This window comes from Ursus maritimus, unplaced genomic scaffold (genome assembly GCF_017311325.1).
Source record: "Ursus maritimus isolate PB19 unplaced genomic scaffold, ASM1731132v1 scaffold_27, whole genome shotgun sequence".
Taxonomy (NCBI): Eukaryota; Metazoa; Chordata; class Mammalia; order Carnivora; family Ursidae; genus Ursus; species Ursus maritimus.
Genome location: NW_024425230.1, coordinates 36,599,072 through 36,616,405, shown reverse-complemented (window position 1 = coordinate 36,616,405; position 17,334 = coordinate 36,599,072). Strand labels below are relative to the sequence as shown.

Sequence of the window (17,334 nt, the reverse complement as noted above, 5' to 3'; positions counted from 1 at the left end):
GTGTCCAATGTGCAGGAAACCGAATCTCTGGGTCACTGGGTTTGAAGCAGAGAAAGTTGTATTATCAGAAATGCAGCGCATTGAGAGGGCAGGGAAGTATCCCCAAATCCGTCTTCCCGACTGAGGTTAGAGCAAGTTTTTTATGATCAGAGGGGTTGAGATTGCATACATATTGATGAAAAGGGCGGGGGAAGCTTGCGACTGTGCTTTAGGAAAGATGGAGCATGCGCACTGAGCAAACATAGGTAACACCTATCCCGTGTTCACTCTGGGCTGGAGATTAACACCAGAACAAGGCATGATTCAGTCCCTGACACCATTTTAGGACAAGGAGAAGGAGCTATGGGCGTGCCCCACGAGCGTGTAGAAACTGGTTGACAGGGGTCTTGGGCTCATTCTCTCGGGTAAGGGATGCAGAGCCTTGCTTGTTCGTAGGCTGGAGCCGTATCAGTTGACCTCGAGTCCAGGCTTCTGCAGAGACAGCTAGTGGATTTGTTGTGGTGCCCTCAGAATTTGAGGGGTTGTCATCTTCCAACTCTAACGGTGTAATTTTGAATTGTACCTTTAAAATTATTTTTTCTTTTATGTCTTATAGCTGATAAAAATTACTCTGTAAATCTTGAAGACCTGAAAAGTTCACATAAGAAAAGACACCACTTATCTACTGTAGGTATTTCTCTCTTCTGCTCACATTAGTTTCTTCAGACTGTTATGGACCTACCTCCCTAGTTTAGTGGTTTTTTTCACTACTAATGTGACTAGATGGGTTTTTTTGGTAGTATCAAAATCTTTGTGTTTATTTTCATTTCAGCTAATGACTAAAAATAGATGCTGCCTTGCCTTTTAGCCAGTCTTTGTGATGAGAAAATTATCTTATTTTTCCATTCGGGATAAAAGTGTGGCGCTTTTTCTTCTGCTGGGAAAAGAACCAAGGTAGCTTTGGTAATGGGCCTCTGGCTGTGTGCAGTGCAGCTAATGGTGGCCGGATGGGCTCTTTTCAGGTAACAGCCAGGGGCTTTGCCCAGTATGAGCTCTTTAAGTCCGCAGCCTTGGATGACACACTTCCTACATCACAAACTACAATCACTTTGGATATTTCCTGGAGTCCTGTGGATGAGATTCTTCAAACCCCTCCACTTTCTTCAACTGCAGCTCTGGTAAGAGTGAACCCTATTTTGTGTTGAGTTTATTCAATGCGGATTTACTTTTAACTTGCTTGTTGCTGGTGCTTCATGCTTCCAGCCCCAGGCCCAGCCCTGCTGGACAGTTCTGAGAGGCCCAGCTTACCCCTGACATCTCACTGGGACAGCCAGTGGAGGTTTGGCCGGGTGACCTCATCTGTCAGTTGCCCACAGTGGCAATTATGTAACTTAAGAATTTTCTAGCACTTAATAAATTCTCTTGAGTTGGAACCCAAGTGAAATCAAAGACTTATCTCTGCTATTCTTAAAAGATTGCAGATATTGGCAACACATGAAGAGCCATTACACTATTAAGGCTTTTCACCTTATATTTACATTTCTAGGACTCTGTCTTAAGTTAATCAGAATTGGTAGCAAAAATATCTGTGCAAAGATATTCCACACAGTGATAATAACTGTGTTTCCAAAATATTAAAAACAAACCTGAATGTTCAATAGGGAAGTGCTTAACATAGATTTTCCTATGAAATGCTATACATTCTTTAAATATCATGCTTTAAAGTGTCTTTAATGGTAAGAAATGCTTATTGTTAAGCAAATGAAAGGAAAATATACGAAATTGTTTATACAGTAGGATCTCAACTATGTTTTTGAAAATTGTGTACACAGAGACCTGGATGGTGTTAATAGTGGTTCCCTCAGGGTGCTGGGATTATGGATAATTACATTCTTAATGCTTTTCTTTTCCTGCAATAGGAATTTACATACAATGGCACTTACTTTTTTTTCCTTTTACCCCCCCCCCACCCTTTTTTTTAAGGTTTTAGAAAATTCCTGAAACTTTGACCTCTGGCTAGGACAGCACATTGTTGGTTTAGCTAGGAGTCTACTGAGCATATTTATTAGGGGGTGGTTATTTTTGGTATGTGGTAATGCTGAGTTTGTCATTGGGCCTTAAGATGTATTTATTTACATTTCTCCCACTTTCTTTTGGAAATTCAGTAGGAAAGGGCAGGAGAGGGTATGGGAAGAGCAGTTGTTCCACATAGGCACACTCCGGTATAGAGAGAGGGGCTGGTGGCATGAGTTTAGGTTACTGTACTGGGAGGGACAGGATCTGTGGCGTCTCTGGGGGTGATGTTCTAAGTGCAGTATTACCCTACTTATTCAGTTCATTAGTGCCTTATGAAATACGTTTTTTAATGTGTGGGGAGTTTGAAATGCAAGTAACCGTGATCATTATGCAGAGAAGATGGGATTTCCAGTGAAAACTGACTTTGGGAACTTTTTAGAATATTAAAGTGGAATCGGGAGAGCCCAGAGGTCCTTTGAATCATCTTCAGAGAGAACTGAAATTTCTCCTTGTGAGTACCCTTCTGGAATTTGTGACTTGCATTAAATTTTATGTTTTCATAAAAATGTTTGCTAATATCATTGTTACTTGGTTTTGTGTTCAAAATTTGTTCCAATTGTTATGTATTCAGTAGATACTCTCGGCAATTTGGGCAATATGAGTTTACTGCATGGTAGTATAATCTTATATCTTATAAGTTTATAAGATAAGTATGTAAGTATGTAAGATTATAAGTATGTATAATATATACTTATACTAAGATTGTAAGTATATAAGTTATAATCCCAGGGAGCATTAGTTAATTAAGAGCTACACTTCCACCTTTTTACTGAAATATTTGGTTTTTATTCATACAATGGATTCCCCTCTTTTTAGGTGGGTCAGCTGCCAATTTATTCCAAATGCATGTATAATCTGCTTATTAATAACTGGGATTTTGATTCATGCTTAAGATTAGTGAACACGTGTTTCAAGAATTTTATGTCTCAGTGAGTTTTACTCTGTTCTACAAATTGAATCCCGAGGGGGTGCCTCATTTTAATGCAGTAGAAATTTGCAGTGTCTTAGCCTGGTGTCGAGAGCCATTTACGTCCAGTCACTGCCCCGGATTGTTTGTTTTTAACAGCTTTATTGAGATATAAATTACATCCCATAAAATTCACCTGTTTCAAGTGCACAATTCAGTGGTTTCTCATATACCCACAGAGTTGTACACCCGTGACCGTATATGATTTTAGAGCATCTCCATCAGAAGAAACCCCGTACCCATTAGCAGTCATCTCCCGCCCCACCAGTCCCGCAGCCACTACCCTACTTTTTATAGTCCTTTTACCACATTCGTTCATCCACTCATCAGCTGATGGACGTTTCTGTTGTTTCTACTTTTTGACTCTCATGAATAATGCTGCTGTGAGCAGTCTTGTGCGAGTTTTGTGGGACATACGTCTTCACATCTTTTGGATGGAGTTGCTGGGTCAGTGTGATAACTCTGCCTTTAAGCTTTTGAGGAGCTGCCAACCTGTAACTGTTTTCCAAAGCGGCTGTACGATTTTACATTCCTACAGCAGTGTGTTTCAGTTTCTCCATATCCTCGCCAACACTTGCTATTGTCTTTTTATTATGATTATTATTAATTATTTTCTCCATCCTAGTGGGGATGAAGTGGTATCTCATGGTTTTGATTTGCATTTCCCTGATGGCTTACTGACTTTGAACACCTTTTATTAGCTCCTGCTTATTTCTTTAACTCCATCTCACACCCTACTTCTGTTCCCACCGAACCCCTAACCCCGGCCTGCTTATCGTACCTCTGTCCTGTCACGCTGTCACTTTGTGGTGCGTGCGTCTTGGGCTGCCTCGTGTGCCCTTCTCCCCCCACCCCATGCTGGATGAGCTCTGTGACATCCTCACCTGGGATGACAGCACTGATCCCCCAGAATGGCTTCTGCTGCCTGTGCTCTGTGTGGTCGAACACAGTGATCGGTTTGCTTCTCTGTCTCCCCTCCTGGACTTGAGTGCCAGGTACTCTGTGTGCCCGCAGCCTCTAGACAGTACCAAGCGTTTCTAATACTTTCACCTCCGATTATTATTTCCCTGTTTGTATGAAACTTGTTTTCTTTTTTCTCTCTTTTCTTTCTGGAAAGCTCCTCTTTTAGGACCCTTCCTGTGGGCTTCCATCACACTTCTGTCCTCATGTCTCTGCCCTTCTCTCTCCACACCCTGGCAGAGAGAGCTTGTCGTTCAGTGATTTGTTTTTCTGAGGGAACTCCAGACTCTCTTCTTCAAGCTGATTCCATTTCCCTTCCTTCCTACTTCCACCAAATTATCTCCCGGTTGAGTAGAGGGCTGTTGCTTCAAACAGTATTTCCAAAATGAAACTTGAGATCTTCTCCAGACTAGATTCCTTACAAATTCATGAAATCTTAGATGTGCACATGGCTATAGTCTCTCCCAAGTTCAGTCCCCGGTATTTCTGTAAATAGCTACGATTTATTTTATTTTTTCCCTATCTCCCTTCCTCTCTCCTCTCTTTCTCTAATACACTCTTCTTTTTTTCCTTTAAGCTTTTTCTCACTGCCCATCTTAGTTAAAGCCCTTATCACCTGCCTCCTAGACCACTCTACTGGTCATTATTGCTTTTCAACAGGGACACTATGGGCATTTTAGGCAGAACCATTCTTTGTGCTTTGGGACCATTGTACACATTGCACGATACTTAGCATCCTTGGCCCCTACCAAACTAAATGCTCAAAGTGCCCTTGTACCCCAGTCATTGTGACACCAATAGCTATCTGCACATTTTTCCAAAGACCCCCCGGGGGTGAAATTGATATTACCTCTATTGAGAAACATTGTACTTTCTCTTTTCCTTAGAATCCATCCTAGTTATTTCTGACATGAATTCTTAACTACTTGATCATGTCCTTTTCCTGCCAAAAAATCGACACTGGCTGTTGTCTTTCATATGAAAAAAAATTTTTTTTCGGGTTTTAAATCTGTTTTTCTTTCTAGCCCCTGTTCCTTCTAATCTCATTTCCCACTGTTCCGTGGGTGATTTCTCCACCACGGCTGGACCTCGCCCAGCCGTCTTCATCTTACTCCCTGCTCCTTCCCTGCCCTGCAGCCCCTGGTTCCCACATTCGAGTGCAGCTGATGTTCCACATTGTTCCCCTGGCCATTCCAGTCTCCCTTTCCTTTGGTGTAGATGTTATATGTACAGGCATATGCATTTATATTATGTTTATATAAACTTCCACTCAGTTTCACGTTTTTTTGTTCCCTGATTATTGCACCTGGATTATCGGTCCCCTTTAACCAAAATTACAAGCATTTGCAGGGCAGGCTCGTTGGCCTGGAATCCTTGGTAGCACTGACGCACATGGTGTCACCTTAGAACACCGTCTTTGGTACCAGACTGCTGGTGTGTGTCTTGGCACTATCAGTAGTGTGTGACCTTGAGCAAGTTACTTCACCTCTCTTGGCCTCAGTGAAATGGGGATGATGGTAATCTCTGCCTGATGGGGTTTTTGTGAGGATTAAATACCATACCACATATAAAACACTTAGAACTGCGCCTGGCATGTGGTTAAACGTTCAAGAAATGTTATAATGACTAATATTATTATTAAATATATTCCTACTGATTAAGCTATGTTTTTTTTTGCTAAAAAAATTTCGGATTTCTTTCTTTTTAATCTCTCTTAGGTTTTGGTTAATGGTTTGCGGACTGGTGTAACCGAGTGGCCCGAGCCTCTGGAAGTAAAATCTGCTGTTGAACTTGTGCAGGAATTTCTGAATGGTCCTTGTTTTCCTAACTCACTCTCTGTATATTGTTGATTTTTCTTAGTTGACAGTTTATACTTTTTTTTTTTTTTTAAAGATTTTATTTATTTATTTGACAGAGACAGAGACAGCCAGCGAGAGAGGGAACACAAGCAGGGGGAGTGGGAGAGGAAGAAGCAGGCTCATAGAGGAGGAGCCTGATGTGGGGCTCGATCCCAGAACGCCGGGATCACGCCCTGAGCCGAAGGCAGGCGCTTAACCGCTGTGCCACCCAGGCGCCCCAACAGTTTATACTTTCTAAACCTAAAAATAAGTTGTCTTTTTAGGCTTGGTATTCTTTTTGGCTGGGAAATTTATAAAGCTGTGAGATCTGTCATAGTCGGAGGGACAGATGAATTACTAACAGTAGAGGTCTAAGTAATTTTAATAATTAATACTGAATTTAGATTTTATATACCACAGCTGTCTATGAGATTGTAGGAAAAGAGGGATGGAACAGAAAGCTTTGAGCACCTACCATGTGCCCAACGTTGTGTGTCAGGGGCTTTCAGTGTATCTCAGTTCATCCCCAACCCCTACCTACCTGCCGGGTGTGCATCATACCCTCAGTAGAGAGTCAAGTAATTTGCTAAAATCCCTGGTGATACTTATGTCCTCATTTACCATTCAAAAGTAGGATTAGGATGGAAATAATTTAGAGAGCAGAAAAATAAAATCTAGAGTTAAGAAGCTTTTCCTCCTCTCTAGACTTAAATAAGCTGGATGGACTTGGTGATTCTACAAAAAAAGACACAGAGGTAAGCGATTCTTACCAGTTAGATATATGCACTGAAATAGCTTTTAAAATTTGGTTGTGCTGCTCTCTTTCACGACATACCATTCCAAGTGGATCTGGTGTAGCCAAGGCAGCGTTTTGAGGGTAGTTTTTTGTTGGTCTTTAATGTCAGCACTGGTGATTGTTTTTCTTAAGAACTAATATGTACGTATCACTAATTAATCAACTGCGGGGAAGCAGAAATGACTCTGTCAATATGCTATAAGATGGTATTATTATACTAACATACTATGAGATGGTATGTTAATGTGCCTTTCCTGGTATCATTAAGCTAAATAGGTTGTCATTTGATGAAATAGGAGAATGAAGACAAATGTCATTTAATTATTTTTGCATCGAAGGAAAGTTGAATGCTTGCTTTTAGGCATTATACTTTTACAATAATTTTAGGGGTCCCATTTTTCACTGTCACTTGATTTATATCTCCTCATGAATGAATGAAGGTGTAGAAAATTCATTCCCATCTGTGGATCCCCATTTTCTCAGAGCAGCATTTGAAAGCTCACTGGCCTTAAACTATTCCTTTTCTTTTGTAATAAACTGAGTATTCTCTGATGCTGCTTTTTCAGACAGTGAAGCATGACAGTGCTGCGGTTGACCGCTCCATCGAGTGTCTCTTCACAGTACGGGGGGATCTGGATTTTGCTGAGCAGCTGTGGTTCAAAATGAGTGGTAGTAGGTGTCTGTCATGATTATGAAATAAAATGTTTTCTGTCATTTGTTAGGTTTACTTTTAAGTCTTTGAAAATAATACAGGACTAGCGTACTACTAGTCTTGTGTGGAAGGCTGGTTCCTGTTTTTCTCAAATTCTTTTTTTTTTTTAAGATTTATTTATTTTTTTGTCAGAGAGAGAGCGAGAGTGAGAGTGCAGCAGGCAGAGGGAGAAGCAGGCTCCCCTCTGAGCAAGGAGCCCAATGGCAGGACTCGATCCCAGACTCCTGGGATCATGACCTGAGCCGAAGGCAGACCCTTAACCGACTGAGCCATCTAGGCGTCCCTTCTCAAATTTCCTTTTTTTTTTTTTTTAATATTATTTATATATTTGACAGAGATAGAGACAGCCAGCGAGAGAGGGAACACAAGCAGGGGGAGTGGGAGAGGAAGAAGCAGGCTCATAGCGGAGGAGCCTGATGTGGGGCTCGATCCCATAACGCTGGGATCACGCCCTGAGCCGAAGGCAGACGCCCAACCGCTGTGCCACCCAGGCGCCCCCCTTCTCAAATTTCTAATAATGTATTGACACATACTACTCAAGAATTGTACTAAGATAAGGCAATTCATAGAGTCTGTTCTTTTCTCCTGCCTTGAGTATAAGATGTAGGTGGCTTTTATGTTACATTTATATGAATCAAAACTTCCACCTTAGTGGAATTATAATTATTAGAAAAAGGAAAAGATATTCCTTAATATTGCACTGTGTTATTTTGTGACAGTGAGTTTGCTCTCTTACTTTAGAAATGTGTTAAATCTTTCTTTTTGCCTTTAATTTCTTGCCCTTCCCCCACCCATAAAGTATAGATACTTCTATTTATTTGTGTATCTTTAAGATTGATGATGTATTTGATCTGCAGAAATACCATGAAAGTAATGTTGGACTGACTTGTTTTCCAAGGTGTGATTTCATATCAAGACTTGGTGAAGTGTTTCACGCTGATCATCCAAAGTCTACAACGTGGTGATATACAGCCATGGGTAGGTTTAGTGGTGTGTGTTAGAACACTTTTTCAGCTGCATAGCATGAAGGTTAAGGCATAAGCCTGGAGCAGACTGCCTGAGTTTGAGTCCAGCCCTCCGTCTTTCTTAGCTGTGTAAACTTGGGCAGGTTTCTTTACGTCTCTGTGCTCCAGCTTTCTCATCCGCACAGTAGGGGTAGGAAAAGTACCTATGTCACAGTGTTGTTTTAGGGTTAAATATGTTAGTTCATGTAATGCACCTAGCCCCCAGCTCATAATTAAGTGTTCAGTATGTGTAAGATACTAGTACTGTCGTTCTCATATACTACTGATGAGAGCACAAATTGGGATATTCTCTATAAAGCAATTTTGGATAATGCATTGAGATCCTCAGAATGTATCATACATGCCCCTTGAATCATTAGTTTTTTTCTTAGGATCCACCCTAAGCTCATACATAGGAGAACATGTATCAAGATTTTATGTATTAGAAGAGTCACCACAGTGTCATTTATAGTAGCAAAAAGTTATGAATGATGTAAATTTCCCGTTAATGGACTACGTAAATAATAATGGAGCCACATAATGGCATATGTGATCATTGCTGAAATGATGCTGACCGATGATGTGGAGGAATGCTTACCGCCTGCTGTAGAACGAAAGGACTATACGCTATTGCATAAAGAAAGTAACTTTTGGAGTGAAAAACCCGGAAATAAGTATACCAGAACGTTGTGGCAGTTGCCCCTGGCGCTGCGGTTACAAATGAGTTTTTCCAACTGCATTCTACATTTCTACACTTTATGGATTTTCCACAGTGAACTTGTGCTTTTACAATAAAAAAAAAAAAAGCTAAGTAAAAAAAAACTAGAAACCAAAAGATTCCTCATTTCATAGGAATTCTTTGAAATAGGGTAGCTGCCAATTCATAACTCCAGAACTTGGAAACTTTCCTGGGTGTGCACCGAGCTCCATTGCAAAGCGAAGGCATGTGAGCGCTGCCCCTGACTGGGCCGTGGCGACTGGAGGCATTTTAACCTCTGCTGCTGAGGTTTTCTCACGTGACTTTCTGTGTTTGTGAGACGTTTGCGAGTATATCCCTGCCGTGTGCAATGAGTGCAAACAACACGGAAATCATTCTTACTAAAGCAAGGAAAACGCCGAAGGTTATGCTGGAGATGAGAGGTAACAGACATTAGTGAGAAAATGTCCAGTATTTCAGGTATCTTTAAAATGAAGTGTTTAACATTGGTACACGTGTTCGATCTGTAAGTTCACAGCTCTTCTTGATTTGCAGATGAGCTAGCTAGTACGTTAGATATTGTAGCCAAGGAGCTCCTTCTGACACACCCAGAACAGCGAGGGTGGGAGTTGTCCCGAAGTAGCAGGCGTTCTGTGCAGAGGAAGATGTTCAGTGTTGGGAAAGATGCCCAGTAGCACTTACTCAGCTGGGAGAAAAGAAGTCCTAGTTCCACAGCTTCAGTGGACCAACTGTGTCTTCTCTGTGGTGGAATTGTGTCTGGGGGGGTAAGTTGAACCTCTTCATAGTTGCTTGGGAGTAAAGCAAACCATATAGGAATGACACTTCAGGAATGGACGTGTTTGTAACTTAGGGCTTTTTATTCAAACAGTTGATGGTATCAGGAGACTAAAAATGCATGCTTATCATTTTTAGCTTGTAGTTAATACAGTTTGCTTCTCTTTTGTTTATTGGATTTGATTATGTTTTGATTTATGGCTTTATAATTTTTTTTTTTAATTTCTAGCTCCATAGTGGGAGTAACAGTTTACTAAGTAAGCTTATTCATCAGTCTTATCATGGAACCATGGACACAGTCGCTCTCAGTGGGACTGTTCCAGTTAAGATGCTTTTGGAAATTGGTCTGGACAAACTAAAGAAAGACTATATCAGTTTTTTCATAGGTGAGTCCCTTTCCCAGCTCAAAAAATTAAAATGCACTTCACAGTCATCAGTCATAGGTATTCTCAGATGTTCTCTTTCTACTTGGCCCTAGTCATTTACAGCCCTGGCTTTGCCCCTGGTTCCCTGTGAGATCAGCACTTCTGTTCTCTGGCTCTTAGTTTCCTTCTTGATAATGATATTTGATTAAATAGAACTCTAGTTTTTGTTTGCTTGTGGTTTGAGTTCAAACATTTTGAGATCCTCCAAGGTTGGTGTAGTAAATAAAAAAACCTTTTTGTGGGGTGCTGTCTTAATACGCAGCACTTGGTTGTTTTTATTAGAGACAAGCTGTGATCGTTACAGAATAGTATTAATACATATTTATGGTGGAACGTGCCAGAAAATTGGGCCATTTCCGAGGAGCTCTTTAGCTTGACCATCCCTGTTATATGTGAGCTCTGAAAAATTTTACTTAGGTTCCTTAACAAGTAACGGACAATACCCAAAGCTTATTTGCATTTATGTATTTTTTCTTGTAGGTCAGGAACTTGCATCTTTGAATCATTTGGTGAGTTTGGTTTTTTTTTTTTTTTTTTGGTTTTTCTTTTATTCATTCTGCCTGCAGATACTGAGTACCTCTTCTGTGCTAGCTAGCCTCTGTCCTAGGACCTAGGAAACATAGATAAGTAGACAAATAAGTAAATAACAGATAAAGTATTCTTTATTTTCATGAATCCCCCCTAGTCATTTCATTTGCCTCTTTTTATTTTAATATGGTTTGACTCCAAACTTTTTTTTTTTTTTAAGATTTTATTTATTTATTCGACAGAGATAGAGACAGCCAGCGAGAGAGGGAACACAAGCAGGGGGAGTGGGAGAGGAAGAAGCAGACTCATAGCAGAGGAGCCTGACGTGGGGCTCGATCCCGTAACGCCGGGATCACGCCCTGAGCCGAAGGCAGACGCTTAACCGCTGTGCCACCCAGGCGCCCCTGACTCCAAACTTTTGACACAATAGTCCTTAAACTTGGAGAAACTCCTTGAAGTCTTATTGAATTGCTAATTCCTGGGCCCCAGTGACTCCATAGGCGTGGGGCTCGAGAATATGTCTTTTAAAACAAGTCCTCTCCTATTTCAAATGATTCTGATGCTTTCCCCTTATTGTATTCATTCCCTGTTACTGCATGACAAATTACAGTAGTCCCCATCTATCCATGGGGGATTTCCACGGGCAGGACTGAATCCTGTGTATACTGTGTCTTTTCCTATACACGCTTACCTATCCTAAAGTGTAGGCACAATCGGAAATTCACAGCAATAACTAAAAATAGAACAATTATAATATACTGTAATAAAAGTTATGTGGTGTGGTCTCTGTCTTTCTCAAAATACCTTACTGTACTCACGGGTCTTGTGATGCGAGATGATAAAATGCCGATGAGCTCGAGTGAGGTGAATGATGTAGGCACTGTGACCTAGCATTAAACCACTATTGACCTTTCAGGGGGACCGAAACTGTGGAAAGTGAAACCTTAGATAAAGGGGGACTCCTGGAATACAAACGTAGAAGCATAAATGAACCAGATGTATTACATCACAATTTCCTGGGGTTGGGTATTGGGCACATTTTAGCTGGGTCCTCTGCTTAGGGTCTCACAAGGCTGAAATCAAGGTGTCAGCCATCTGCTTGACTAGGGAAAGATCTACTTCTGAGTTCCCTCATTTGTTGTTGGCCGAATTCATTTCCTTGTGGCCCGATGACCAAGATTCCCATTTCTTGGTCCAGAGCCAGTCTCAGGTCTCAGGGGTTGCTTGTGGGTCCTTGCCATGTGGCCTTCTCCACAACATGGTGGACAGTTTGTCTTCAGAGCCAACAGGAGAGCATCTCTAATGCTTCACCTTCTCTTAAAAGGCTCACCTGATTAGGTAGGTCATAATGATGACCAGGTGATAATCTCCCTTTTGATTAACTCAAAGTCACTCATTTAGTAACCTTATCATGGCAGTAACATCCCGTCATATTCACAAGTTCTAGCCTCACTGAAGGGGAAGGGATTATACAAGATGTGTACTTTAGGCAGTGGGAATCTTGGGGGCCATCGTAGAATTCCACCTGCCATATTTTCCATGCAGAATTTCCTTAGGATCTGTTCGCAGAAGTAGGATGGGGTCTGAGCATTTTATGAAGCTTGACATACATTGCCAAGTTTCTTTTTTTAAACGGTTGTACCAATTTAGCAATAATAGATGTGAGTGGAAGCTGATCAATACACTGGATTAACTTCTTGGTACTTGTCACCTATTTTTAGGGGTGGACACTTCCATCAGCCCGGCAAGGGTATTGAAGTTAAGAATTAGCTTGTGGGTTTGCCTGTCATGCCATCTGGAGAGCTTGGTGGGTGGTATTAGTTACCCACTCAGGCCTCCTTGGTAAGGCAGTTCTCGGATTTGTTTTGACCAGAGAATGTAACGGTTCGCTGAGAACATTCTCAGTAACGACTTCACATGTAGTTTAGTCTACAGAATAATAATATTGAAAGGTGGTAAATTCTCTCTGGCTGCCTCCAGTTTTTTTCCCTGTTTTTTTTTTTTTTTTAAGATTTTATTTTACTTGACAGAGATAGAGACAGCCAGCAAGAGAGGGAACACAAGCAGGGGGAGTGGGAGAGGAAGAAGCAGGCTCATAGCGGAGGAGCCTGATGTGGGGCTCGATCCCATAACACCGGGATCACGCCCTGAGCCAAAGGCGGGCGCCCAACCGCTGTGCCACCCAGGTGCCCCAGTTTTTTTCCCTGTTAATCAAGCATAGTTGAGGTTTAGCAAGCCTAGCACGCTTTGTAAGGATCGTTCTTGTTCTGTAACTCCTATTTTGCTTGCACTGTTTTTCATTCCAGGAGTACTTCATTACTCCATCAGTAGACGAACAAGAGCAGGTGTATCGTGTTCAAAAACTCCACCATATTCTAGAAATCTTAGTCAGTTGCATGCTTTTCATTAAGCCCCAACACGAGCTCCTCTTTGCTTTGACACAGTGAGTATTGCTGGCTTGTTCCCGTCACATAAACATGTATTCTCTTGTGAAATAGCTGGAGCCCCAGGGTGTGCGGTTTTTCTTATCAGTTAGGCTGGACTCTGTACAGCCTGTCTTCACGGTAGCAGAATGGTTTTCAGTCCCTGTCAGAGGAAGGGAAAGCCTTTGGATTCAGGGCTCAGGTTCAACACTTGGCTCTAGCACTTTCTGACTTCCTGAGGGGGGAAGTGTGTTTGCTGCCTTGTGTGTTTGTTGTTGGGGTTCAATGATGGCATGTGTATAAAGTACCCAACACCTAGTAGGTGCTTCATGACTATTTTCTTCTCTTTTCTTTCTGTCCTTCTACGTTGGGGCCAAACGAATCATTGCTAGATCGTCATATGGTAATTGAATGGAAGCAACTGTTATTACCAGACCTCTGTCAACAGCACTGCTGTAATTTTAGAGGTTCTGCTGATCAGTTTGACTAGAAACAGTTTGGCACGATCCTCTTACGTGGGTTGCTGGTGTCTTAGGTGTATTTGAAGCTTCAAATTGGAAATGAGTGACCCATCCGATGGATGGGCTGGGTTTCTCCCCGTGGAAGGAAATGTACCACAGCCTTTCCCGAAATCAGAATTTGTCTCAGTCGTATGCGGAAGAGTTTGAAATTGTTGTTTACAGAATCTAAGATTTATTTTCATTAAAGATGAATAGATAAATGAGTTAACTCTTTAATTCCCCAGAGTCTGAAAACCATGGAGGCTATATCGTCTCTCTCTTGCTTCTGTTTTGATTTTCTTTTTCTGATACCTCTTTCTCTCCACTCATGCCTTTACTTTGGCTCAACTTAAATTATTTTATGTTTGTGAGAAATATGTCTTGTATTGATGTTCAAAAATTGGGAAAAAAATTGAATGAGATTTCCTCTCAGAGTCAAAAACGACCGAACTTTTTTGTCAGGGGGAGGGTGCGTTATTTTGTTTACTTTTGTGGCCCTGAAATTATTCTTTTGTTGTTGTTTTGGTTAGTGGTACTGAATGGAGAGTTCCCCTTATGAGCTTTAGATTACCAGAAAGCCTTTATCTCCAAGGGACATTTTTTTCCAAAAGAGGTTATCGTTGTTGGTGTTTGTTTGTTTGTTTTAGATCCTGCATAAAATATTACAAACAAAATCCTCTTGATGAGCAACATGTTTTTCAGCTGCCCGTCAGACCAACTGCTGTAAAAAGCTTATATCAAAGGTCAGTAATTTAATAATTAAATTATACTTTAAGGAGGGGGTGCCTGGGTGGCCGTCTGCCTTTAGCTCGGGTCATGTAAAAAGCTTATATCAAAGGTCAGCAATTTAATAATTAAATTATACTTTAAGGAGGGGGTGCCTGGGTGGCCGTCTGCCTTTAGCTCGGGTCATGTTCTGAGGGTTCTGAGATCGAGCCCCATGTCTGGTTCCCTGTTCAGTGGGGAGTCTGCTTCTCCCTCTCCCTCTTCTTCTGCCCCTCCCCCTACTTATGCACATGCACTCTTTCTCTCTGTCTCTCAAATAAATAAGTAAAATCTTTAAAAAAAAATTGTACTTTAAGCCTGGCTGTCTTTCCTGGGCAGTTTCTGTGTCCTTTCACTGGGGATCTCATGACCAAGAGCTGCTCCACCTCTGAAACCTTAATCATCTCTGTCCGGCTCTTTGACTGTCATCTGATAGAAGTTGCCCCCTCTCCCAGACCTTTCTTTCGTCTTTTCTCTTTCTACCCGTAGGCCTCTAGTCTTTCATTTTTCTCTCAGTCTGTAATTCCTCCACAGTATAGGGCAGAAAATATACCAGAAGGGAAATGACAGATTGGGAAGGAAGTGATCAGGGTAATGAGGACAAAGTCAAGGGTATGGCTGTGGAAGTGAGAGGGTTTGGGACTGAGGAAGTGTGGGAACTGTGAGGCTAAGGTGATGGATTGGCCATCCACATGGACTCTGAGGTCGCCTCAAATGATGGTCTCCCTGGCTCTTCTGTCTGCATGCAATGTACTTGAAATTTCTCTTCTACTGAAGCCCCTCTGTTTATACCCTCCCTCAGTTTGGTTCCTTCTCAGCCAAACCCTGTCATTCCTTGAAACTGCTCTGGCAGAGGTCTCCAGTGACCTCCTAATTGCCAAATCCAGTGGACAACTTTCTAGTAAAAGAGTGTATTTTAGTCCTTTGTGTCATTAGCTGGCCCACCAATTCTTTCTCCTTATAAGTCAGCACTCACAAGGCTGTTTGGCATTTAACACTATTCCTTTCTTGGACCTGTCCCCTTGCTTCATTTCTGTGACATAGCTTCTGTCTTAATTTTAATTTTTTCTTTCTGGCCCACCACCTCCAAGACCGAGAGTAGATCTCTCTTCAAGTTCTTCCTCTGCCTGCTTTTCATGGGGGTTTTCACCAGAACTCCACCTTCTGCCTCCTTTTCTTCCTACTTTCAGTCTTCCCTGGATGATTGTGTTCATACCGAAGGCCTCGCTTCCTCTGTGCTAATGATGATTTGTAACTCATATCTCTAGCTCCTCAGCTTTAGGCCATGTTTCTAGACGCCTGTTAGATGTGAATGCCCATTGTCAGTGTCTTGTAGGTAGTTCTGACCAAGACCCAAAATTTAGAATTGCTACCTGTCCGTCTCTTCTTCCCCTGTGCCTCTCACATTAGGACTTCGCTAATGAGTATGGAAGAAAGGAAGGGAGGCAGGGAGGGAGTGTGGGAAGGAGGAAGGACAGAAGGATGGATGGAAGGAAGGAAAGGAGGGAGGGAGGAAGGAAGGAAGGAAAAGAAAATAACTGGGGCTTTTTTTCCCCTTTGATGTGTTTTCTTTCCTTAGTGAGAAGCCACAGAAATGGAAAGTGGAAATTAGTGGCGGTCAGAAGAAGGTGAAAACAGTTTGGCAGCTGAGTGACAGCGCACCTGTAGACCATCTGAGTTTCCACAAACCTGGTAAAGATGGTTTGTCATCTATTCAGATAAATTCTTCCAATGGAAGAGAAACCGAATCTTTACTGGCACAGTATGAGAGCTCTCATGTTCAGTTTTAAGTAATTTTCCTGAACTCTAGGTGTACAACATATTTATTCTGGAAAAAAACCCCGGAAGAGTGCTTTTTCTCATTATCCTGGGTAGAGGAACTTTTGTTCAAAGAGATCAAGCAATAGGGATACAGGCGTAATAATAGATTATAAGGTTGGGATGCCAACTCATTCTTCTGTGTACTCTTTCAGTGATGAAATTTCTGCCCTAATGTCTTCTCCAGAGGGCTGGAAGAGGGTTGATACTTCTAATGTTCTATCAAAGATGGTCCGTGTCAGAGAATGTGTGTGGGCCCCGGGTGTGAGAAGTTGGCTCCAAGTATTTTCCTTCAGCAAGCACCTGCAAAACTATTATCTTCGTGTGTGAGGAGTGCATGATGCTGTTCTCTCGTATAGATCTTAAATGGCTGCATTTCAGATATTGCGATGGTTATCCAAAATCAAATCTGATAGTTTTAAGAGAGAATCTGAAAAGATTTCAAAAGCCTATAGTCAGCCACTGCTGGATGTTGAACTGCAGAACTATACAAATAGTTCTATTTTAGAGATTGGTACCTTGCAAAATTATTTCCAGAAAATGTTTGTTCTTCTCCCTGAAATGTTTTTTGATTTCAAGCATAATGGAAACTTCTCTGTTCATATGGCTGAATGAGACCAAGTCCTAAAGAAACTGAAAAATTTTCCCAAGAACCATCAGTTAAAATCATTCTGTCTTTTGTAAGTGTGATATGAAACCCGAAAGATATAAAGCTTGAAAATCAACCATATAAAATTAGAAAAATTTCTGCATGACAAAAAGTACCAGGGGCAAAACAACAAGTAATAAACTAGGAAAATAAATTTGCAGCTCATGTTCAGAAAAGGGGCTACGTTGCCTAGTATAAAAAGAACTTTCAAATCAGTAAGAAAAATATATTAATAACCCAATAGAAAAATGGGCAAGTAACATGAACAGTTTACCAAAAAGGAAATTCAGATGTCATCTTCAAAACCAAAGGTGCTCAGCCCCACCTATAGTAAGAGAACTGCACTTTTATATTCCAGAGACACCATCCTTACCCTGTCAGATTAGCAAAGACCAAAAAGTT

General features: G+C 41.4%; 1 protein-coding gene across 1 annotated transcript in view; it reads left to right on the top strand.

Moving 5' to 3' along the window:
- ZWILCH (zwilch kinetochore protein) overlaps positions 1-17,334 on the top strand; it is a 43,493-nt gene that overhangs the window by 12,827 nt on the left and 13,332 nt on the right. Inside the window, exons 6-17 of the mRNA XM_008708556.2 lie at positions 596-666; positions 1,002-1,157; positions 2,435-2,506; positions 5,701-5,794; positions 6,526-6,575; positions 7,183-7,288; positions 8,227-8,306; positions 10,054-10,210; positions 10,730-10,758; positions 13,084-13,220; positions 14,348-14,443; positions 16,045-16,157. Coding sequence (XP_008706778.1) covers positions 596-666; positions 1,002-1,157; positions 2,435-2,506; positions 5,701-5,794; positions 6,526-6,575; positions 7,183-7,288; positions 8,227-8,306; positions 10,054-10,210; positions 10,730-10,758; positions 13,084-13,220; positions 14,348-14,443; positions 16,045-16,157 — 1,161 coding nt within the window. The remainder of the gene's footprint in view (positions 1-595; positions 667-1,001; positions 1,158-2,434; positions 2,507-5,700; positions 5,795-6,525; positions 6,576-7,182; positions 7,289-8,226; positions 8,307-10,053; positions 10,211-10,729; positions 10,759-13,083; positions 13,221-14,347; positions 14,444-16,044; positions 16,158-17,334) is intronic.